At 30.3% G+C, this 17,705-nt stretch overlaps 2 protein-coding genes, 1 non-coding gene and 1 pseudogene across 3 annotated transcripts; all 4 read left to right on the top strand.

Annotated features, from left to right (window-relative positions):
- Positions 1 to 83: 83 nt before the first annotated feature.
- TRNAG-GCC (transfer RNA glycine (anticodon GCC)) lies at positions 84 to 154 on the top strand. Its single transcript has one exon. It is a non-coding gene; the product is annotated as a tRNA-Gly (tRNA).
- Positions 155 to 159: 5 nt separating this feature from the next.
- Positions 160 to 251, top strand: LOC115724357 (small nucleolar RNA snoR114; annotated as a pseudogene).
- Positions 252 to 3,811: 3,560 nt separating this feature from the next.
- LOC115723422 (galactinol synthase 1) lies at positions 3,812 to 6,589 on the top strand. Its single transcript, XM_030652909.2, has 4 exons — positions 3,812 to 4,251; positions 4,784 to 5,104; positions 5,195 to 5,329; positions 6,020 to 6,589. Exons 1-4 carry the CDS (start codon positions 3,937 to 3,939, stop codon positions 6,305 to 6,307), a joined length of 1,059 nt encoding a protein of 352 aa, XP_030508769.2. The 5' UTR covers positions 3,812 to 3,936; the 3' UTR covers positions 6,308 to 6,589.
- A 5,869-nt stretch (positions 6,590 to 12,458) lies between these two features.
- On the top strand, positions 12,459 to 13,134 carry LOC115723438 (olivetolic acid cyclase-like). The gene is given in 2 exon segments (NM_001397939.1): positions 12,459 to 12,617; positions 12,718 to 13,134. Coding segments are annotated over 2 exon segments (306 nt in total). The 5' UTR covers positions 12,459 to 12,492; the 3' UTR covers positions 12,899 to 13,134.
- Positions 13,135 to 17,705: the final 4,571 nt, after the last annotated feature.

Raw genomic sequence — 17,705 nt, 5'->3', positions numbered from 1 at the left:
TTAGATGGGCCTTGAACAGTTGGGCCTGATCTAGAAATAATTTACTGGATTATTAGTTTTTGATGAAGGACATTAAACAAGAAGCACCAGTGGTCTAGTGGTAGAATAGTACCCTGCCACGGTACAGACCCGGGTTCGATTCCCGGCTGGTGCAATATCAAGCTGTGATGATTCTCTAGCGTTTGATGTGATTGATGGGTCTTTCACAACCGTCTGATCAGATTGATTAAGGGTAAAGCGCTTCTGAGCTTGAGTAATTCTTTTTTTGGGTTTGCCAAAATAATTTTAATTTTAATAACTATATTTGAGTTGTTTTATGACTAGGTAAGTAAATTGTCTAAAAATGAGCATACTTTAATTCTAAAAAAAAAAAAAGAAATGGCACAATTTAATAGTAGACAAAAAATACATACAGAGTTGTTGAACAAAATATATGGTATTGTGTCTTCCACGAGCCTTTTACTCATAAGTTTCGATATTGATTTTGCCTATAAATCTACTTTGGTATATTATCACACTCTTGAAAACATAATTCTGGTGTGTCGAATCCAATTAATAAAAACAAAGTAGTTGCAACCTCGGTTATTAAAAAAAGTATATGTCATCCCATTACCATCAGGACATGGGGTGAATTACTATAAATCCATAGTATCTTTTTTATTTATTGTGTTTTGATTTAGCCAAAGTAATTCATCGCAATCCTCTTATTTTTTACGATCTTCTTAAATCAGTTGACAAAAACTGCATCAACAACCTGTAAACTGATATATAAATGCTATATAGTTTGTTTTGATTATTTTATTAAATAGACAATTCAAAATAAATTAACTAATTAATTAATTAATTAAATATTTTACAGGATAAGATATTTATTTTTAAATGATCAAATAAATAAAGTTAAACTAAATTCAATATAATTCTACAAGTCCACATTTGTCATGTAATGTTGAGAATTGATCTGAAAGACTTTGGTGAGAGTTCTTCATACAAAAATCAAAAGCGTTAAATTAAATGATCGATTACTATACGAAAAGAAATAAGGATACCCTGATAGTTCATCAAGAGGTAAGTCATTCTCATATTGTATTGTAGATTTAATTTATGTAAAGATGTTGAGATCTTTGAGCTTATGGTTCAAATTATGATTTCATAAAATTATTTTGTAAAACAACTTTTGCACTATACTCTTATTTGGACCATAAAAATTAACAAATTCTAAACCCTAGCCCAGGCGTTGGCCTTGGCTCCGGATCCCGAAACTAGGATGCCAGTCCCTCGACCCTGGACCCTAGCCCCTCGACCCAACTCCAGTCTCAGACCATTTCTAAATATTATACAAGTTAATATGAATCATTTTATATATTAGACAGTACGGGTCACAATTTCTTAAAATTTAAATCGTACTATTTAATACAATATAAAGTTTTATTTAAACATATTACATCCCTTATATGGTCTACCAAATGACACCGGAGATGATTAATAGCAATGTCCAAAGCGAAAATGTTTGTTATAGTTATGTTTTTGCATGCAAAGTTGAATCTGTATCACTCAATGTGGATAGTTAGTTATATATACAAAATGTATACACGTATATCACATATTATAATGGCTTTTCTTTATTAAAGAAAATTACCTTTATTCTGTTTTCTCATATTATTATATTCTTAGACTATCATACAAGAAAGAAAGAAAAAAGCGTAGATTCTAAGTCTTCTGTCATTATGTACACATGTTTAACCAATTTATATAAAACTATATATATATATATGGGAAAATAAATTAGTTGAATTTTTCATGTGAAAAAAACACACATATCACTTATCTGAGTGAGTATGATAGTTGAAACTATATATAAATATATATATATATATATTTATATAGTACTTAAGGGAAGGTGGTCTTCATTTTTTATTCTTTATTTTTGAACAAAGGTGTTCTTCATGATCTTTGATGCAACTGCATATACAACTTTAACTTTGGAAGCTCAGAATATTCACTTGTTAGAACCGTGCGGAACATTTTCTTTCATTAATTTCTCTTCTATGCTATTAATAATTAAAATGCTTATATAATATTCTCTATGTACTAATACTTTTTATAAATCTTTAATTATTTATGTTCTAAAAGAAAAATAAATCTTTATTTATATATGTATTTTTTTTATGTAAATAAATATAGAGATAACATGACAATATCAATATAAAGAACCTTATTAAGTACTATATAACATAGGTTTTACATTCTAGGTTGGTATATACAGATTCTTGTACAGCTGGGACCATGCAGCCCTTATAAATTAACATGTTCACGTCCAATAATAATTTGAAATTATCATACATATATTTAATTAATTTAATTATTTAATATATATATATATATATGAGATTTATGACTCATATTTTTATCTATTTGATTAAAAAATCGTAGTTAGTGATTTATAAAAGTTTTAAATTCAAATTTAATTTTTTTTTTGAGATATCAAATTTAATTATTTTAATTGAAAGCAGATTTGTTCAACATTGAGTCCTAGTTTAGCTGAAAAACACAAAATAAAGACCTCCATGATCAGCTGCTGTATATATAATTAATGGAGAATTAATTTAGCTGATCATCAAAAATAATAAATATATCAATTCTACACCACATGTCAATGATGCTGTAACATTCTTTTATTTCTCTTTTCTTTTTCTTACACTTCCCTCTCCACTAATATATATATATATTTATATAGATTAATAAATAATACATATAAATCATTATATAACATATGTATGTGCTTTTTTATGTGTCTTTATCTATATATATATAAATATATATATATATATATTAGTTGTTTTATAATTTTTTTTTATATATTACTATATGTTATCTTTTAAAAAATATTTCTATTAATATTATTATATATTCATAAATTTAGACTAATTTTAACATATAGAGATATTATAATTAATAGTGAGATCTAAAATATATAAATCATAATATTTTAATGATATAGATAAAAAAAATTAAAATAGAGAAATTAATATATAGTAACTTAAAAGTTTGAAATAAAATAAAAAATATAAAATTTTAATAATATATTTTAAATGATAAAGTAGAGAAATGTTGGAAATACTTTAATAATACTAATCTTATATATGATTATTTCAAATTACAGACAAATAACAAAGAATATCAAGTTTGTCCACACATAGTACAAAATATCAGCTTGAACTTTTTATTTTTTATTTTTATAACAAATAATTATGGTGAACTATTATAACTTTGGGTGACGTAAATATTCTCAACTGTTTTGGCTGTTTTAGCATTTGTAAGAATTTTTTAGTTCAATTTTTTTTTTATAGTCGTGTAAACTATAATTATTAAAGATATTTTATAAAATTTTGATAAATTCGAAATAATTTATAATATATATTAAATCAATATTCAAACCGTCTATTTCACACGCGGATAAAATAATAATAAAAAAAATCACTCGTGCAATACACTCTTCAAACCTTATTTTTGTCATGTGAATTTCTTAAAATTTTGCTAAATATCTTAAATAATTACAACATATACGATTATAAAATAATTTTCACTAAATATTTTTTAAAATACCAAAATAAATAAAAATATATCAGTACAACTATTTAAAAAGAGGTGTATATTGTAAAAATTTTTAAAATGACTTTTTCTTTAATCATTCAAAATAAAGAAATATTCTAGTTATAGGAATATTAGACACGTGGTGCTAAAATAATATGCACACAAATTCTTACCATAGTAGTAGTCATCACATATACTGATCATCATCATATTCATGCCCCCTATATATAAGAGCCCAACTCTCTCAACCCCTTACCTCAAATCAAACCAAACCAATCCATACATACATATATATATATATACAGTCTCTTTCTCTTCTCTCTTCTCTCTTCTCTATATATAATAATGTCGACTATAATAAGTAAGATGGATGGAGTTTCAAGTAATAGTAGTAAGAGGGCTTATGTGACATTTTTGGCTGGAAATGGAGACTATGTGAAAGGAGTGGTTGGGCTAGCCAAGGGTCTGCGCAAAGTTAAAAGCGCATACCCTCTTGTGGTGGCCATTTTGGACGATGTTCCTCAAGAACATCGTCAAATTCTTAGATCTCAAGGATGCATTGTTCGTCTCATTGACCCAGTCTATCCTCCCAACAACACTCAAACTCAGTTTGCCATGGCTTATTATGTCATCAACTACTCAAAGCTTCGCATATGGGGGGTACGTATATACGTATATATATTTGCTTAGGGTAATTAAACTACTACGTACCTAGCTTATATACTAAGGTTTTTGATTGAGTAAATTTTAGTTACAGAAAATATTTCACTAGATATATAATTTATCTTGTTGAATTAATAATGATGGAATATTTCTAAATGTTATTTGAATCTTATTTTACGCTTAGTACATTTTTGCTGAAAATAATTCTTTTTCGATAATTTATAACCAAGCACTACTAAAAAAGTTACTTTTTCTTCACTCGCAATATAAATTTTTTGTAGCTATAAATATTATTTTTAGTCCCAATAAAAATTGACTAAAAAACAGCATTTAGATACATGTAAATTAGTTTTAGCATCACACTTATAACTAAAAATATATTTAGTTATAATAAGTTATAATTTTTGTGATTAATACGTTTAATCACGAATTTTTTTAGTAATAACAAACATAAGTAAAAAAAAATGATATTTAAATTTTTAACTATAATGTATACTATGTATTTATATGTATATGAATTATGATGTAGTTTGAAGAGTATGAGAAGATGGTATACTTGGATGGAGACATACAAGTATTTGAAAACATTGACCACCTATTTGAGTGGCCAAATGGGTATTTCTACGCAGTGATGGATTGCTTTTGTGAGAAAGTTTGGAATTTCTCAACTCAATATAAGATTGGGTACTGCCAGCAGTGTCCCGAGAGGGTTCCATGGCCGGCGGAGTCAGGCTCACCGCCGCCCTTGTACTTCAACGCCGGCATGTTTGTTTCCGAGCCAAGTCTTGTCACTTACCACAATCTCATGGAGGCTCTTGAGACCACTCCTCCTACTGCCTTTGCTGAGCAAGTACGTAATTAATCAATTAATTAATTAATAATAATCAATTATTAATGTAATAATTAATTAATTAATATGTAATATATATTATGCATGCAGGACTTTCTTAACATGTTTTTCAAGGACATATACAAGCCTATTCCAAATGTTTACAACCTTGTGTTGGCCATGCTTTGGCGTCACCCTGAAAATGTAGACTTTGATAACATCAAGGTTGCTCACTATTGTGCTGCGGTATGTATATATATTTATGCATCAGATTTTGTTCCCTTTAGATATATATATGCATTCTGTTAATCTCTATAACTGTTAATTAAAATCAATAGTTGGATTGATCGAACGGTTTTTAATCATTAGAAACTAAATTTATTATCATAAAATCTCCAACGATGTACAAGGCTAGGGATGCACACGGGGCGAGGAATTAAAGGGGAGTGCTCTCCCTGTTCCCGTTAAGAATTTTAATCCTCATCCCCGCTCCATCCCCGCTTATTCCCCATTGAGGACGGGGCGGGGAATCCCCTAATGGGGCGGGGCCCGTCCCCATAGGGCAATTGTACATCCCTATACAAGGCTGACCTTGAAATTAAGTGGATCTAAGAAAAATAAAAATTATTAAGTCATTTAATTAAAATATATGTAGTATTTTTAAAAACTACTAAAAAAATATATATTTTTTAAAAAAAAAATATATTTTTGGGGTCTGTGGGCTGGGTGGACTTTAGGCGAGGGCCTAGTTGGCCTTAGCTCAACCTGCCCTTAGTTCTACATTGTTTAGAAATGTGAATGATTTTAGTATATAAGGATCGACATCGACAATTAATACTATCTCCATTGATATGAGGTCTTTTGAGAATGTGTTGAAGAACAAAACATATTCATTATATATAATGGTAAGTAATACATACATATTATTATATGTAGGGATCGAAGCCTTGGAGATTCACAGGAGAGGAAGAGAACATGAACAGAGAAGACATAAAGATACTGGTGAAAAAGTGGTGGGACATATATAATGACAAATCCTTGGACTACCATCATCATGATCATGATCATCAAACCCATGAAAGCCCTAATAATTGTGAATGTGATCATGATCATGTGGATGGTGATGATGATGGTGATAAAGGTGGTCATATCAAGCTTGGACCTTTTCTTACTGCTTTAGCAACTGCTGCCATACCCCAAAACACTGCACCTTCTGCTGCTTAATTAATTAACTCTTATATTATATATTAAAGAAGAAATAATAAGAGTTAATATTATATTTGGAATAAGAAGTACTATATATATATGTGTGTAAGCTGTGTACTACTAGCTCTAGCTCTTATAGAGGCCGTTGCTATCCCAGAGTTATAGTTTTTATATATAGCTTATATATATATATATGTTGATCAAATATTATATATAATATAATCTGTAACACTTTGTTTGCTTACATATAATATGTAAGAGTCTTATTATATATGGTATTGTGGTTTTAATTATTCATTATATATATTGTCTTGTATTTATATATACAATAGCTTCAATAGCTACGTATTATTATAGAAATTATATATATTAATACAAATATATTTTTAGTGACAACAAAATTTCATCATAATTCTATATATGGAAAAGTCTCCTCCCAAAATTATTCTCACCCATAGATATACTTTTATGTGTAGGTAAAAATCTCATCACTAACAAATCTTAACACCTAGAGGTAAAAACTAAATATCATGCATATCTCTAATATTTCTAATTGTTTATAAATATTAAATGATACTATTGATCAATACGTCGAATTTTCACTGTTACTGAACGTAAAATATATAAATATTAAAATTCACATACATTATATATGACACACCTACAATCTAATATAATCTGTAATTGAAAAATATTAAAATTCACATACATTATATTAGGATTTTCTTCTAATTTATTGTAAACGGTTTGGTTAGTCTATTATTGTTAATTTTATTTGGAAAATTTGATTTTCTATACTTAGAAAATCAAAAAATTTGATTTCTAAACCAATAATTTAAATCCTAAAAAAACTATACCTTTTTTTTCAAAACCCCAAAAATACCCCCAAACTAAAACTATCTCTCTTTCTCTCTCTATCTAGCCTGAATGGGGAACAGAGTTTTGTTTTGCTATTCAGAACTTCTTCATTACAGGAAGCATCCCAGATGTATTCAATGAAACAACAATCTCTTTGATCCCAAAGAGAGATACACCGTCTTGTGTTGTTGACTATACAAGCTGATTGCTTGTTGTACAACTATTTATATCGAAGCTATATATTGTGCTCTAGGCTTGCTGAGGTCTTGCCTTTCTTGATTAACCAGAACCAAGGAGTTTTCATTCAACATATAACAATAGTCCATAACATCTTGATTTTTCAAGATTATATCAAGAACTACAATAGAAAGAATGTCTCTCCGTGATGTGCTTTAAAGATAGATCTTAGTAAAACTTATGATACAATTGACTGGAGTTTCCTAGAGAACTGGCTGAATCTTCTTTTTGTTTTCCTGCAAAGTTTTATGACATACTTAAGAGGACCTTCATATAATATAATGATGAATGGAAGACTTCAAGGCAGATTCAAGGGTATGAAAGGGCTCAGGCAAGGAGATCCGATCTCTCCTCTTTTATTTGTGTTGGTAATGGAGTTCCTTACTAGAAGACTGTTGCAAGACTCTTTGTAAGAGTCTCAACTTGATTAGTCTCTGTTTTGCGGATGATTTAATATTATTTTGCAAAGGCACTAGTTAGATTGTGAGACATGTTAAGGAAGCATTGGATGATTTTAGTAAGATTACTAGTTTGTCTATTAATCTTGCTAAATTGAATATTTATTTTGGGGGTGTGGATGAAACTACTAAAGTGGAGATAACCAATATGATTGGGCTCGAGGAGGGTAGGTTCCCCCATAAATACTTAGGGGTTCCAATGAGACCTATCAAATGGCGCATGGAAGACTGTGGGATCATTGTGGACAAGATAAAAAAGAGGCTACATACATGGGCTACGTAAAACTTATCTTATGCAAGTAGAATGCAGCTAATTTAAACTGTTTTGTTGGGCCTAAGAAATTATTGGATGAACATTTTTGTTCTTCCTCAAAATGTAGTCAAGGAGTTTGAGAAGCTTTACAGGTTATTTCTTTGGGGTCAATCTGGGGACAGAAGCAAAGTTCATCTTGGTTCTTGGGAAAAGGTTTGCAGACCAAAGCATTTTGGTGGTCTCGGTTTTAAAGAAGGGGCCAAGTGGAATCAGACTATTTTGGCTAAATACCTATGGGCCATTATGAAAAAGCATGATGTGTTATGGGTCAATGTTGTGTATCTAAAAGGAGCTGATATTTGGAACTATAAGCTTGCTCAGGATTCAAGTTGGTACTCGTAGGAAACTTTGTCACTTAAGAAATGTTTTCAATCAGCAGCGACTAATGGCAGGTAGGAGGAAAGACAAGTTTGGGGCTGCTAAACTTTACAACAGCTTGCTGAATTGTGATGAAGACAAATATTATAGAGTTGTTTGGAGTAGACTTAACCTTTCTAAACGAAGGTTTATTCTTTGGCAAGCGGTGCATATTCAGCTTCTTACAAGGAATCAGGTAGCTAATATCCACATCAACATCCATTCCCTTGATTGTCCGGTGTGTGGTCAGGCTTTAGAAAGTCTGCAACACTTGTTTTTTGACAGTATTTAATTTTTTCCAAGCATGTAGTCCAAGCATTATTCGACTGGCTTTGTTTCAAGGCTTGGGGATTGCATTTTGATGGTTGGATGTCTTTCATTACTAATACAAATGGAAGGGTTCGAGATAACATTGTGATAATGATTCTTGCTGCAGTTGTTTATTGATGAATAGGAACAAATGTATACATGAACATAGTTCTTATACATGATCACTCATATAGTTAAAGAGATTTAAAGAATTGTTAAGTATAGATTGTATAGCAATATTCACAGGAAGTTTGATACTTGTAATCACATGTTAACTTGTCGCCTGTTGACGTGAGCTTTGCCTGGCAGTTTGTTGTCATGGCTTTGTTGTAGCTTGGTTGTTTTGTGCTTGTTGATTAATGGGAATCTCTTCTCCTTTGATCAAAAAATAAAATTACAAGTAAGAACAATCATCAGGGAAAGGAAAAATTTGAATGTACTAAAACATTAACATAATGTACTGCAACACACTATACAAAACTTTCTTAGTACCTGAAATTATGTATTATAATTTTATTACTCAAAGCCCTCCAAAAGCAATGTGTGAAATACACTTCTACCTCCTAACATACGAACCAGGACCACAACTTGTTGTAGGTCTGTTAGAGTACATTTCAACTTTTAGGCCGCTTTGTACTTGATATTATTAAATTAACATTATCAGAACTGAATAATATATAACAGAAATAAATTTATTAAATAACCGGTTACAATGGGAAATTTGAATTTCTATGCATGCATTAGGGGATAATTTTTTTCCTAAACTAATACTTTTCTACATTGAAAATATATGATCACTTTTCCAAAACTCCAAAAATACCCCTCTCAAAAACTCAAACCCTTTCTCTCTCCTTCCCTCAAACTCTCTTCGCCTCTTTGGCTCTTCGCCCAAAACCCCATCGCAGGAAACCGCCCCTAACCCTCAACCATCATCACCCACCCACCCACCGACCGCCCCAACCCTCCACGCAACCCTGTCTGACTTACCGACCGACCGCCCCAACCATCTCCTCCTCGTCCAACCACCCACGCCGAAAGCCAACCCACGCCCATCCATACCCATCTCAACCGAACCACCATCGGCGATCCACCACGCACGCATGCCGGTCGAACACCACCGGAGATCAAAGGCAAACCCAGTCCGATGGATCTGGGTTGAAGGCGGTGGTGAATCTGTGATTTTTGGGTTGAAAATTGCATTTTCTGGGCAGGCCCGATGCAGGCCCGATGCATCATGATGAAAAAATTGAATCTGGGTTGAAGACAAAGGCCCGATATAGGGCCCGATGGGCCCGATGGCCAGCCCGATGGTCAGCCCGATGGCCAGCCCGATGGCCAGCCCGATGGCCAGCCCGATGGCCAGCCCGATGGCCAGCCCGATGGTCAGTCAATTTTTTTGGAAAAAGAGGAAGAGAGAGGGACGGTTGGGAAAAATGGGAGGGGTTTTTTGGGGTTTAGGAAAAAGTTATCCCATTTTACAAATTATACATATTATTAGTTTAAAAAACCAATTTATGAGTTTATTAAGCATGAAAATTCAAATTTCCCGTTACAATTACCTCCACTAACTATCTCACACATATCAAAATATACACAATATTCACTAAAGTACGTGTACATATGTATATATATACTAGTAAAAAGCTACGTGCGAGGCACGTATACTAAATTTTATGCTAATTTTTTTCTATGTTATTTGAAAGTTATACAATTAAAAATTAAAGAAAAAATATTATTAGTTATTATGTGAGATTATTATTATGTGTATAGGAAGAAATCACAAATTAATTAATCTTATAATCTTAACTTTAATCAAATAGGGTTTAAGATATATGAACAATAAATAATCACATAAAAATAAAAAATAATTATTTGAATAAAGAATTCAATATACACAGTTATATATATGAATCCCATTATTCAAAAATAATTATTCAATATATGAACAATAATTTGTCACGCTATATGTTTCCCAATAAAGAAATCCACCTCCTCATAGTCAAAAATAAATAATACATGTAATACAGATCTTTGTAATGGAGTACCTAAAAGAAACGAAACTTCAGTTACCATAATCGGAAAAGATTTAAGTGAACTAAATAATGACTAAGAAGATCTAAATTACAAAATGAAAATAACATGTCTATATGAGTATGATTTTTTTGCTATATGAGCATGATTGATCTAAGAAAAAATAGATAAACCTATAAACATATAAATATATTTAATATTAATTTTGACAAAGAAACAATTCAATTATAAACAATTCTAAATATCAGCTTGACAATTTTAACACACTAATTACTTATTAAATAACCATAATGTATGCATCATGATAATTTTATTTTATTTGATATCAAATGATAGAGATTATTGAGGTTTTCAACTATGGAAAATACACTATGATAAAAAAGTAATGCTCATTAATTGTATATTTCAAATAAACCCTAATTTCCATGAATGTCCCTAATAAGATATAAACAATAAAGTTGTAAATTAAAAAAAAAAAAGTAGCAAAATTTCAGTTAATATAAGAAATAGAACAAATTGAAGATTTATACAATACTGGAATTTGAACTCTTAGAGACCATTAGCGAAGGGGCAAAACTCGTTAGATCCCCTAGTAGAACACTACCTTAATGGTCTGAACACAAAAATTGTAGAAATCAAAATATGAATAAATTAGTATCATCAACAAAAGGAAAATTAAAGGGAAAGGACTTAATAATTATGTGACAAATAATTATTAATTGAATTAAAAAATTAAAATTATAAGATTAATTCAAATTATTGTTCATATATTGATTCTAGAAAGTGTAAAATTAAGATTATAATATTAATTGAATTAAACTTTTTGATATTAACAAAATTGTTGCTTTAATTTTTCATCACACTGGAAACATATTGTTTTAGCTCTATTAGACAATCATATTTTCCCTCCTAAAAAGTCATTTTTTTTTTATAATTGAAAGATGTGATGTTTGAGTAATTACATGTATCGTGTAATTGAAGATTTGATGTTGAGTCATTTTTTTTGTTTTTATTTAATGATCTTTCTTTTTTCTTTTTTTGAATTTAATGAGATTTATTTTATTTTTATTTTATTATATATAAATAAAAAGTGACCCATGAATTTCTCTTAAACCATTCTATTTTTAATAATAAACTATTTTATTTTTAATATAAATAAGATATCACCCATAAATTTCTCATAAACCAAGAATTCGGTTATATAGGCACACTTTATATAGAATAGATATATATGCACATTCAAAATATGTACCAAAATATTATATTCATGAAGGTGACAATTTAATTATATAAATGGAAGAGAAATTATAGAAAAATGAGGGTTTATATTTTTGTGGTTATTTAATTTTAGACATAGTGTGATCCAATAATTTTAGGATGTATAATTGTTAGGCACATGGATTACTTGTTTTTTTATTAAGTATAACCTTACAAAGTAGATGGTAGTAATTAATGTAGAAGGTTCCAATGATGTATTTATATAAATTGTTAGGCATGCAAAGCCTAATTAATTAATAAATGAGGGTGGCCAATGGCCACTATATATATCAAGGCATCGACTGTATGTAGCATAATGTGATTTATATAATTATCAAAAAAAAAAAATAAAAATAAGAAGAAGAAGAAAGTTGAGAAAGAGAATGGCAGTGAAGCATTTGATTGTATTGAAGTTCAAAGATGAAATCACAGAAGCCCAAAAGGAAGAATTTTTCAAGACGTATGTGAATCTTGTGAATATCATCCCAGCCATGAAAGATGTATACTGGTAATTTGTGATTATTTTGTTTCATAATTCATACATTTAATTAATTATAATAATAGTATAGTCATGAATATAATTCTAATAATGTTGTTTGCCATTGCAGGGGTAAAGATGTGACTCAAAAGAATAAGGAAGAAGGGTACACTCACATAGTTGAGGTAACATTTGAGAGTGTGGAGACTATTCAGGACTACATTATTCATCCTGCCCATGTTGGATTTGGAGATGTCTATCGTTCTTTCTGGGAAAAACTTCTCATTTTTGACTACACACCACGAAAGTAGACTATATATATATATATATATATATATATATAGTCTCCCACTGCCCACTGAATGGACCAAGCTGCAGCCTTCATCTTCATTTTCTCGAATAATATTATATATATCTAATAAATATGTGTAACTCTTTGATAAATTTAATAATACAAGTACTCCTACTCTTTATTACTTGTTATATATTTTTTGTTATTATATAAAAATATGTTCCAAAAATAAATTATAAGTACTGTTTTATAGCTCATATTATATCACTGCTAGTCTCTTGGAAAGATAAAAATGTCTTAGAATAGAATTAGTAGAGATAACAATTAGTAAATTAACTGCATTGATTCAAGAACATCAATTGCAATAATTAGCTTCATTGAATTGGAAAAGCTTAATAAAGATCCAAATAGCCCAACAAATCATAAAATAAAAATGCCTTAGAAATAAAGTTTGGTACTTTATGATAGAATTAGAAATGGGTACTGAGTTTTTCATATAATTCCAACAATCTTGTTGCTCCTTCTCTCCACCAAAAAAAAAAAAAATCCTTCTTGTAGGTCCAATAATATAGAACATGACTATTTCAGAACTTTAAAAATTCTTTGCAATCTAAATTATGTCCATCAACCAAAACCTCTCCTTTTAACTGCTGCTCTCATAATATAGTCATCTCCACCACTAACCTCACTCTGGCTGTCACAAAAATCTTTCTGTTGAGACAAATTTGATGTATTTATGGTCGTTTACTTAAATTTAGAGTTGTACATGAATTTTTGTAAACCCTTCAATTAGAACAATCCACTCAAACCAAACCAAAAAAATCTAACAAATATAGATTGGGTAGGTTGAAAATAAAGTCAACCCACCTAATGTACTTGACCAGGGGTGTACATAGATCAGTTTGATCGAGTTGTAATATATTTTTACCAATTCAATATAAATGTCGAGTTACAAATATTTAATTGTGACCCGCCCAATTATTAAAAAAAATTAAATTTTAACACACCAAATATGATTTCGTCAATTTAGTTGGGTTAACCCGTCCAAACTGATATTTATTATTATTGTTTACCGGCCGAGATTTTTGAAAAATGTTTATAAAATAAATGAGCTGAAGAAAGAAATAATTAAAAGAAGAAGAAGACCTTGATTTTACGTGATTCAAGTGTTATTGAGTTTTAGTCCACGATTCAATATTATTGAGCTAAAAAAGCTTCAACATATCTCTTACAAGTGTTTTTGCCTTGGAAGATGGGCCCTAATTATCAGGACTTGATCTCAATTTTTTTTTCCAAACCTTTGTATGAAGGGGTAATGTTCTATTTATAAGTGAGATCTGAGTATGGGCAAACTCGGACCCAACAAGGTTTAAAAGTGTTAACTAGGCCCACTAATGGGGCAAAATATAATGTATATTGACTTTGGGCCAATTGAGTGAGGCCCAATTCATGAGGCATGATCATCCATACGAGAGGGGACCGTTCAATGATGCCCACTACAAAAAACAAGGTCTATAACGAGAACAAATGTCCTCGTTAGAACTTCACATGTCCTCGGTAAAACCATATAACCAAGACAAGTCCTCACTAAAAAGTCCTCGTTAGAGGCTCGTCGTTAGAAGTTGCTTTCTACCGAGGACAACAGTGGTGTTCTCGTTAAAGAATCTACCAAGAAAAATGTTGTCGGTAAAAGCTTGGATATGTTGTCGATAAAAGCTTTCATTTTGGCCTAATGAACCTATCTATACCGAGGACATTGTCCACGGTACAGACTCTTTTACCGAGAATAATTTTTTTTTTTTTTATAAAAACCTTATTTTTTATTCATTATTAATTTTCATAATAAATATATCATAAATTTTTTTTTTTCACATTAATATTGCTCAAATAATAATAAAAATAAAATTTATTAATAAAAATACCATAAATTTACTTTTTTATATTTTAAAGTTATAAGTATAATTACCTAACATGCTAATAAAATAGTTCGTGAAAGAAATAGACACTACATATAAACACAACTACTAACTCAGTCTTCCACCATCAGAATGATCAGATTGTTGAGGTGGATTCTGCGATCTTGGAGTGACACAATTTGTCCTAACCAATTCCTTCAGCTGTTTAATCCGCTCTTGCATATCAACTATGACATCAGCTCCAACATATGCACCAGTCTGAGGTGGAGGAGGTTGGGTAAATGTAGGTGGTCCGCCGGAGGTGAGAGAGACGCCGCGGAACGAAGAAAATGTCGAGGACGATCTCCAATTTTGGGTTTTTTGGCGAGGGTTTTCTGGTCTGAAATGGGAATTTCATGTTATATATGAGAGTTTGGAGAATACAAAGCAACTGAAAAAATAAAAGGAAATAAAAATGTCCTCGGTAGAACTAATACCGTGGACATGTCCACGGTACAGAAACTTAACACAAAAAAAAAAAATTGCAAATTTTTCCCGCTGGTGCGAAAATAGCAATAACGATGACATGTCCTCGATATAGGTGTCCTCGTTAGAGACCTAGTTTTTTTTAGTAGTCATGCGTAGCCATGTTTGTACCGAGAATATTAGAGAATATGGCGTTGGACAAAAAAGTAGTCTTCTTTTGGTGGTGCACGTATTCCCTAGGTCTTACGTAGGGGTAATAACTCTAACATTGTGGGGCCTTATGTCTAGAGGGCTCTGTGTAAGATGACATCCCACTACTACAAAAAGGGGTATTCGCGACAGTTCTAAAAATACTTTTTGGAGAAATGTCGTTAAAAAATTAAGCAAGTGTTTAAAACTTTTAGAAAAAATAAGGTATTCCCGACGATTTTAAACTGTCAAAATTAGAGAGCTAGGTCAAAATTAGAGGTTATTAATAGTCGGGGAATACCTGACGGTTTTAAACGATCGGGTATTCCCCAATTAAAAAATCCACATTAAACTCTCACTACAACATTCAGGAGCAATAGCGGCGGGCCCCTCGGCCGCTATTGCTCCACAATGTGGCCGCTAAAGGGCAATAGCGGCGGACCTCGGCCGCTATTACTCCGCCGCTATTGCTTGGCCGCTATTAATAGTATTAGCGGCCAAAAACTGGTTCCGCCGCTAATACTATTAATAGCGGCGGAGCAATAGCGGCGGGACCCCGCCGCTATTGCCCTGTGTCAGTTTCGTGTTTCGAGACTGAGTAGGTTTTTATTTTATATATCATAACTTTTGTACTCATAAAATTTCAACCTATATTCATATAATTTCAAAAATTTCTAAGACAGATAACAGAAATTTTCAACTCGATAAATTTCAACCTATATTCATAGTACTTAGGTACTTAAGAAATTTTCAACTCGATAAATTTTAGGTTATGATATGCATATAGGTTATGATATGCATATAAATTTCAACCTATATTCATAACTTTTGTACTCATAAATTTTCAACCTATATTCATAGTACTTAGGCATTCGGAGTTTACATTCTATATTTGTTAGATTTTTTTGGTTTGGTTTGAGTGGATTGTTCTAATTAAAGGGTTTACAAAAATTCATGTACAACTCTAAATTTAAGTAAACGACCATAAATACATCAAATTTGTCTCAACAGAAAGATTTTTGTGACAGCCAGAGAGTGAGGTTAGTGGTGGAGATGACTATATTATGAGAGCAGCAGTTAAAAGGAGAGGTTTTTGTTGATATTGGACATAATTTAGATTGCAAAGAATTTTTAAAAATTCATAATAAAGAATTTTGAAGTACCGGACCAAGCTGCCTTCATCTTCATCTTCTCAAATAATATATCTAATATCTAATTATATAATAATAACTACTTAATAAAAGACTGTGTTTATAACATTAAATAATAATAATAATAAAGTCTTTTGTAGCTCAGCTCATATCTCTTATAATTTTTTATTTTTTATTTTTTTGATTGAAACGTAGAATTCATTGAACGAAACTAAGAAGACCATGGCGGGTAATTAATTACACAACTCATTATGAGGAATATCACCCAACGTGATTTCCGACCAAATTCAATAACCAATTCCAATTGGATAATTTTTTTTTTTCTTTTTAATGGGACGAATTACACGTAAATTTTTTTAATTTATTTTTTTATATTAAGTTAAATAAAAAAATATTATAAATAAACAAACAACGTAGACCCCCCACCAAGGCTTCCAAGGAGCTAGATTTGTTATAAAGCACAAAAATTTTAAGAAATTGTAGTACACACTTTTAAAAGATTGTTATGGTAGATTCTTCAATTTAATTTTTTCAGCTATACAAGATAACATGTAAATTTTGAGAATTCTAAATAGTTTACTGTGTCAAAAAAATTCTTCAGTTTAATTTTTTGTCGCATGTAATAAAGTATTTTAATTTTTATTTTAATATTAAATTTTACTCCTAATTTTTTAAAAATTTATTAACAATCTTAAATAATTATAAAAAAAAAAACTCTTCTAGTCGAAATACATATTAAAAAAAATACTACCCAAAAATACTCTTATAAAAAAAATTATGAAATTATCCTTCAAATTTTATCCAAAAGAGAAATTTACGGCAAAAGTCCTCAAAAAGTTCAGTTTGATACAGATAAGTCCCCAACCTCCAAAAATAGCGGTAATAGTCCCCAATATCACATTTTTTGTAAGTACGTTGGTCTCCAAGTTAACAGATCCGTTAAACCCAATTTAAATGCCACATGTCAATTTTTTATTGGTCCAAATAATAATTTTAATTAAAAAAATTTAAAATAACATAAAAAACTAAAAATATATATTTTAAAATCATTAATTTAATTTATTTATTTTATTTTTTTTTCTTTTTTTTTTCTTGTTCATCTTCT

Source organism: Cannabis sativa, chromosome 9, assembly GCF_029168945.1.
Source record: "Cannabis sativa cultivar Pink pepper isolate KNU-18-1 chromosome 9, ASM2916894v1, whole genome shotgun sequence".
Classification (NCBI taxonomy): Eukaryota; Viridiplantae; Streptophyta; class Magnoliopsida; order Rosales; family Cannabaceae; genus Cannabis; species Cannabis sativa.
Note: the sequence above shows the minus strand (reverse complement) of the source record. Positions and strands in the feature narration are given on the sequence as shown.

Coding starts and splice junctions, on each gene's coding strand:
- LOC115723422 (XM_030652909.2), top strand. CDS start 3,937: ATGTCGACTATAATAAGTAAGATGGATGGAGTTTCAAGTAATAGTAGT. Junction 4,252..4,783: donor CAAAGCTTCGCATATGGGGG/GTACGTATATAC, acceptor ATTATGATGTAG/TTTGAAGAGTATGAGAAGAT. Junction 5,105..5,194: donor CTACTGCCTTTGCTGAGCAA/GTACGTAATTAA, acceptor TTATGCATGCAG/GACTTTCTTAACATGTTTTT.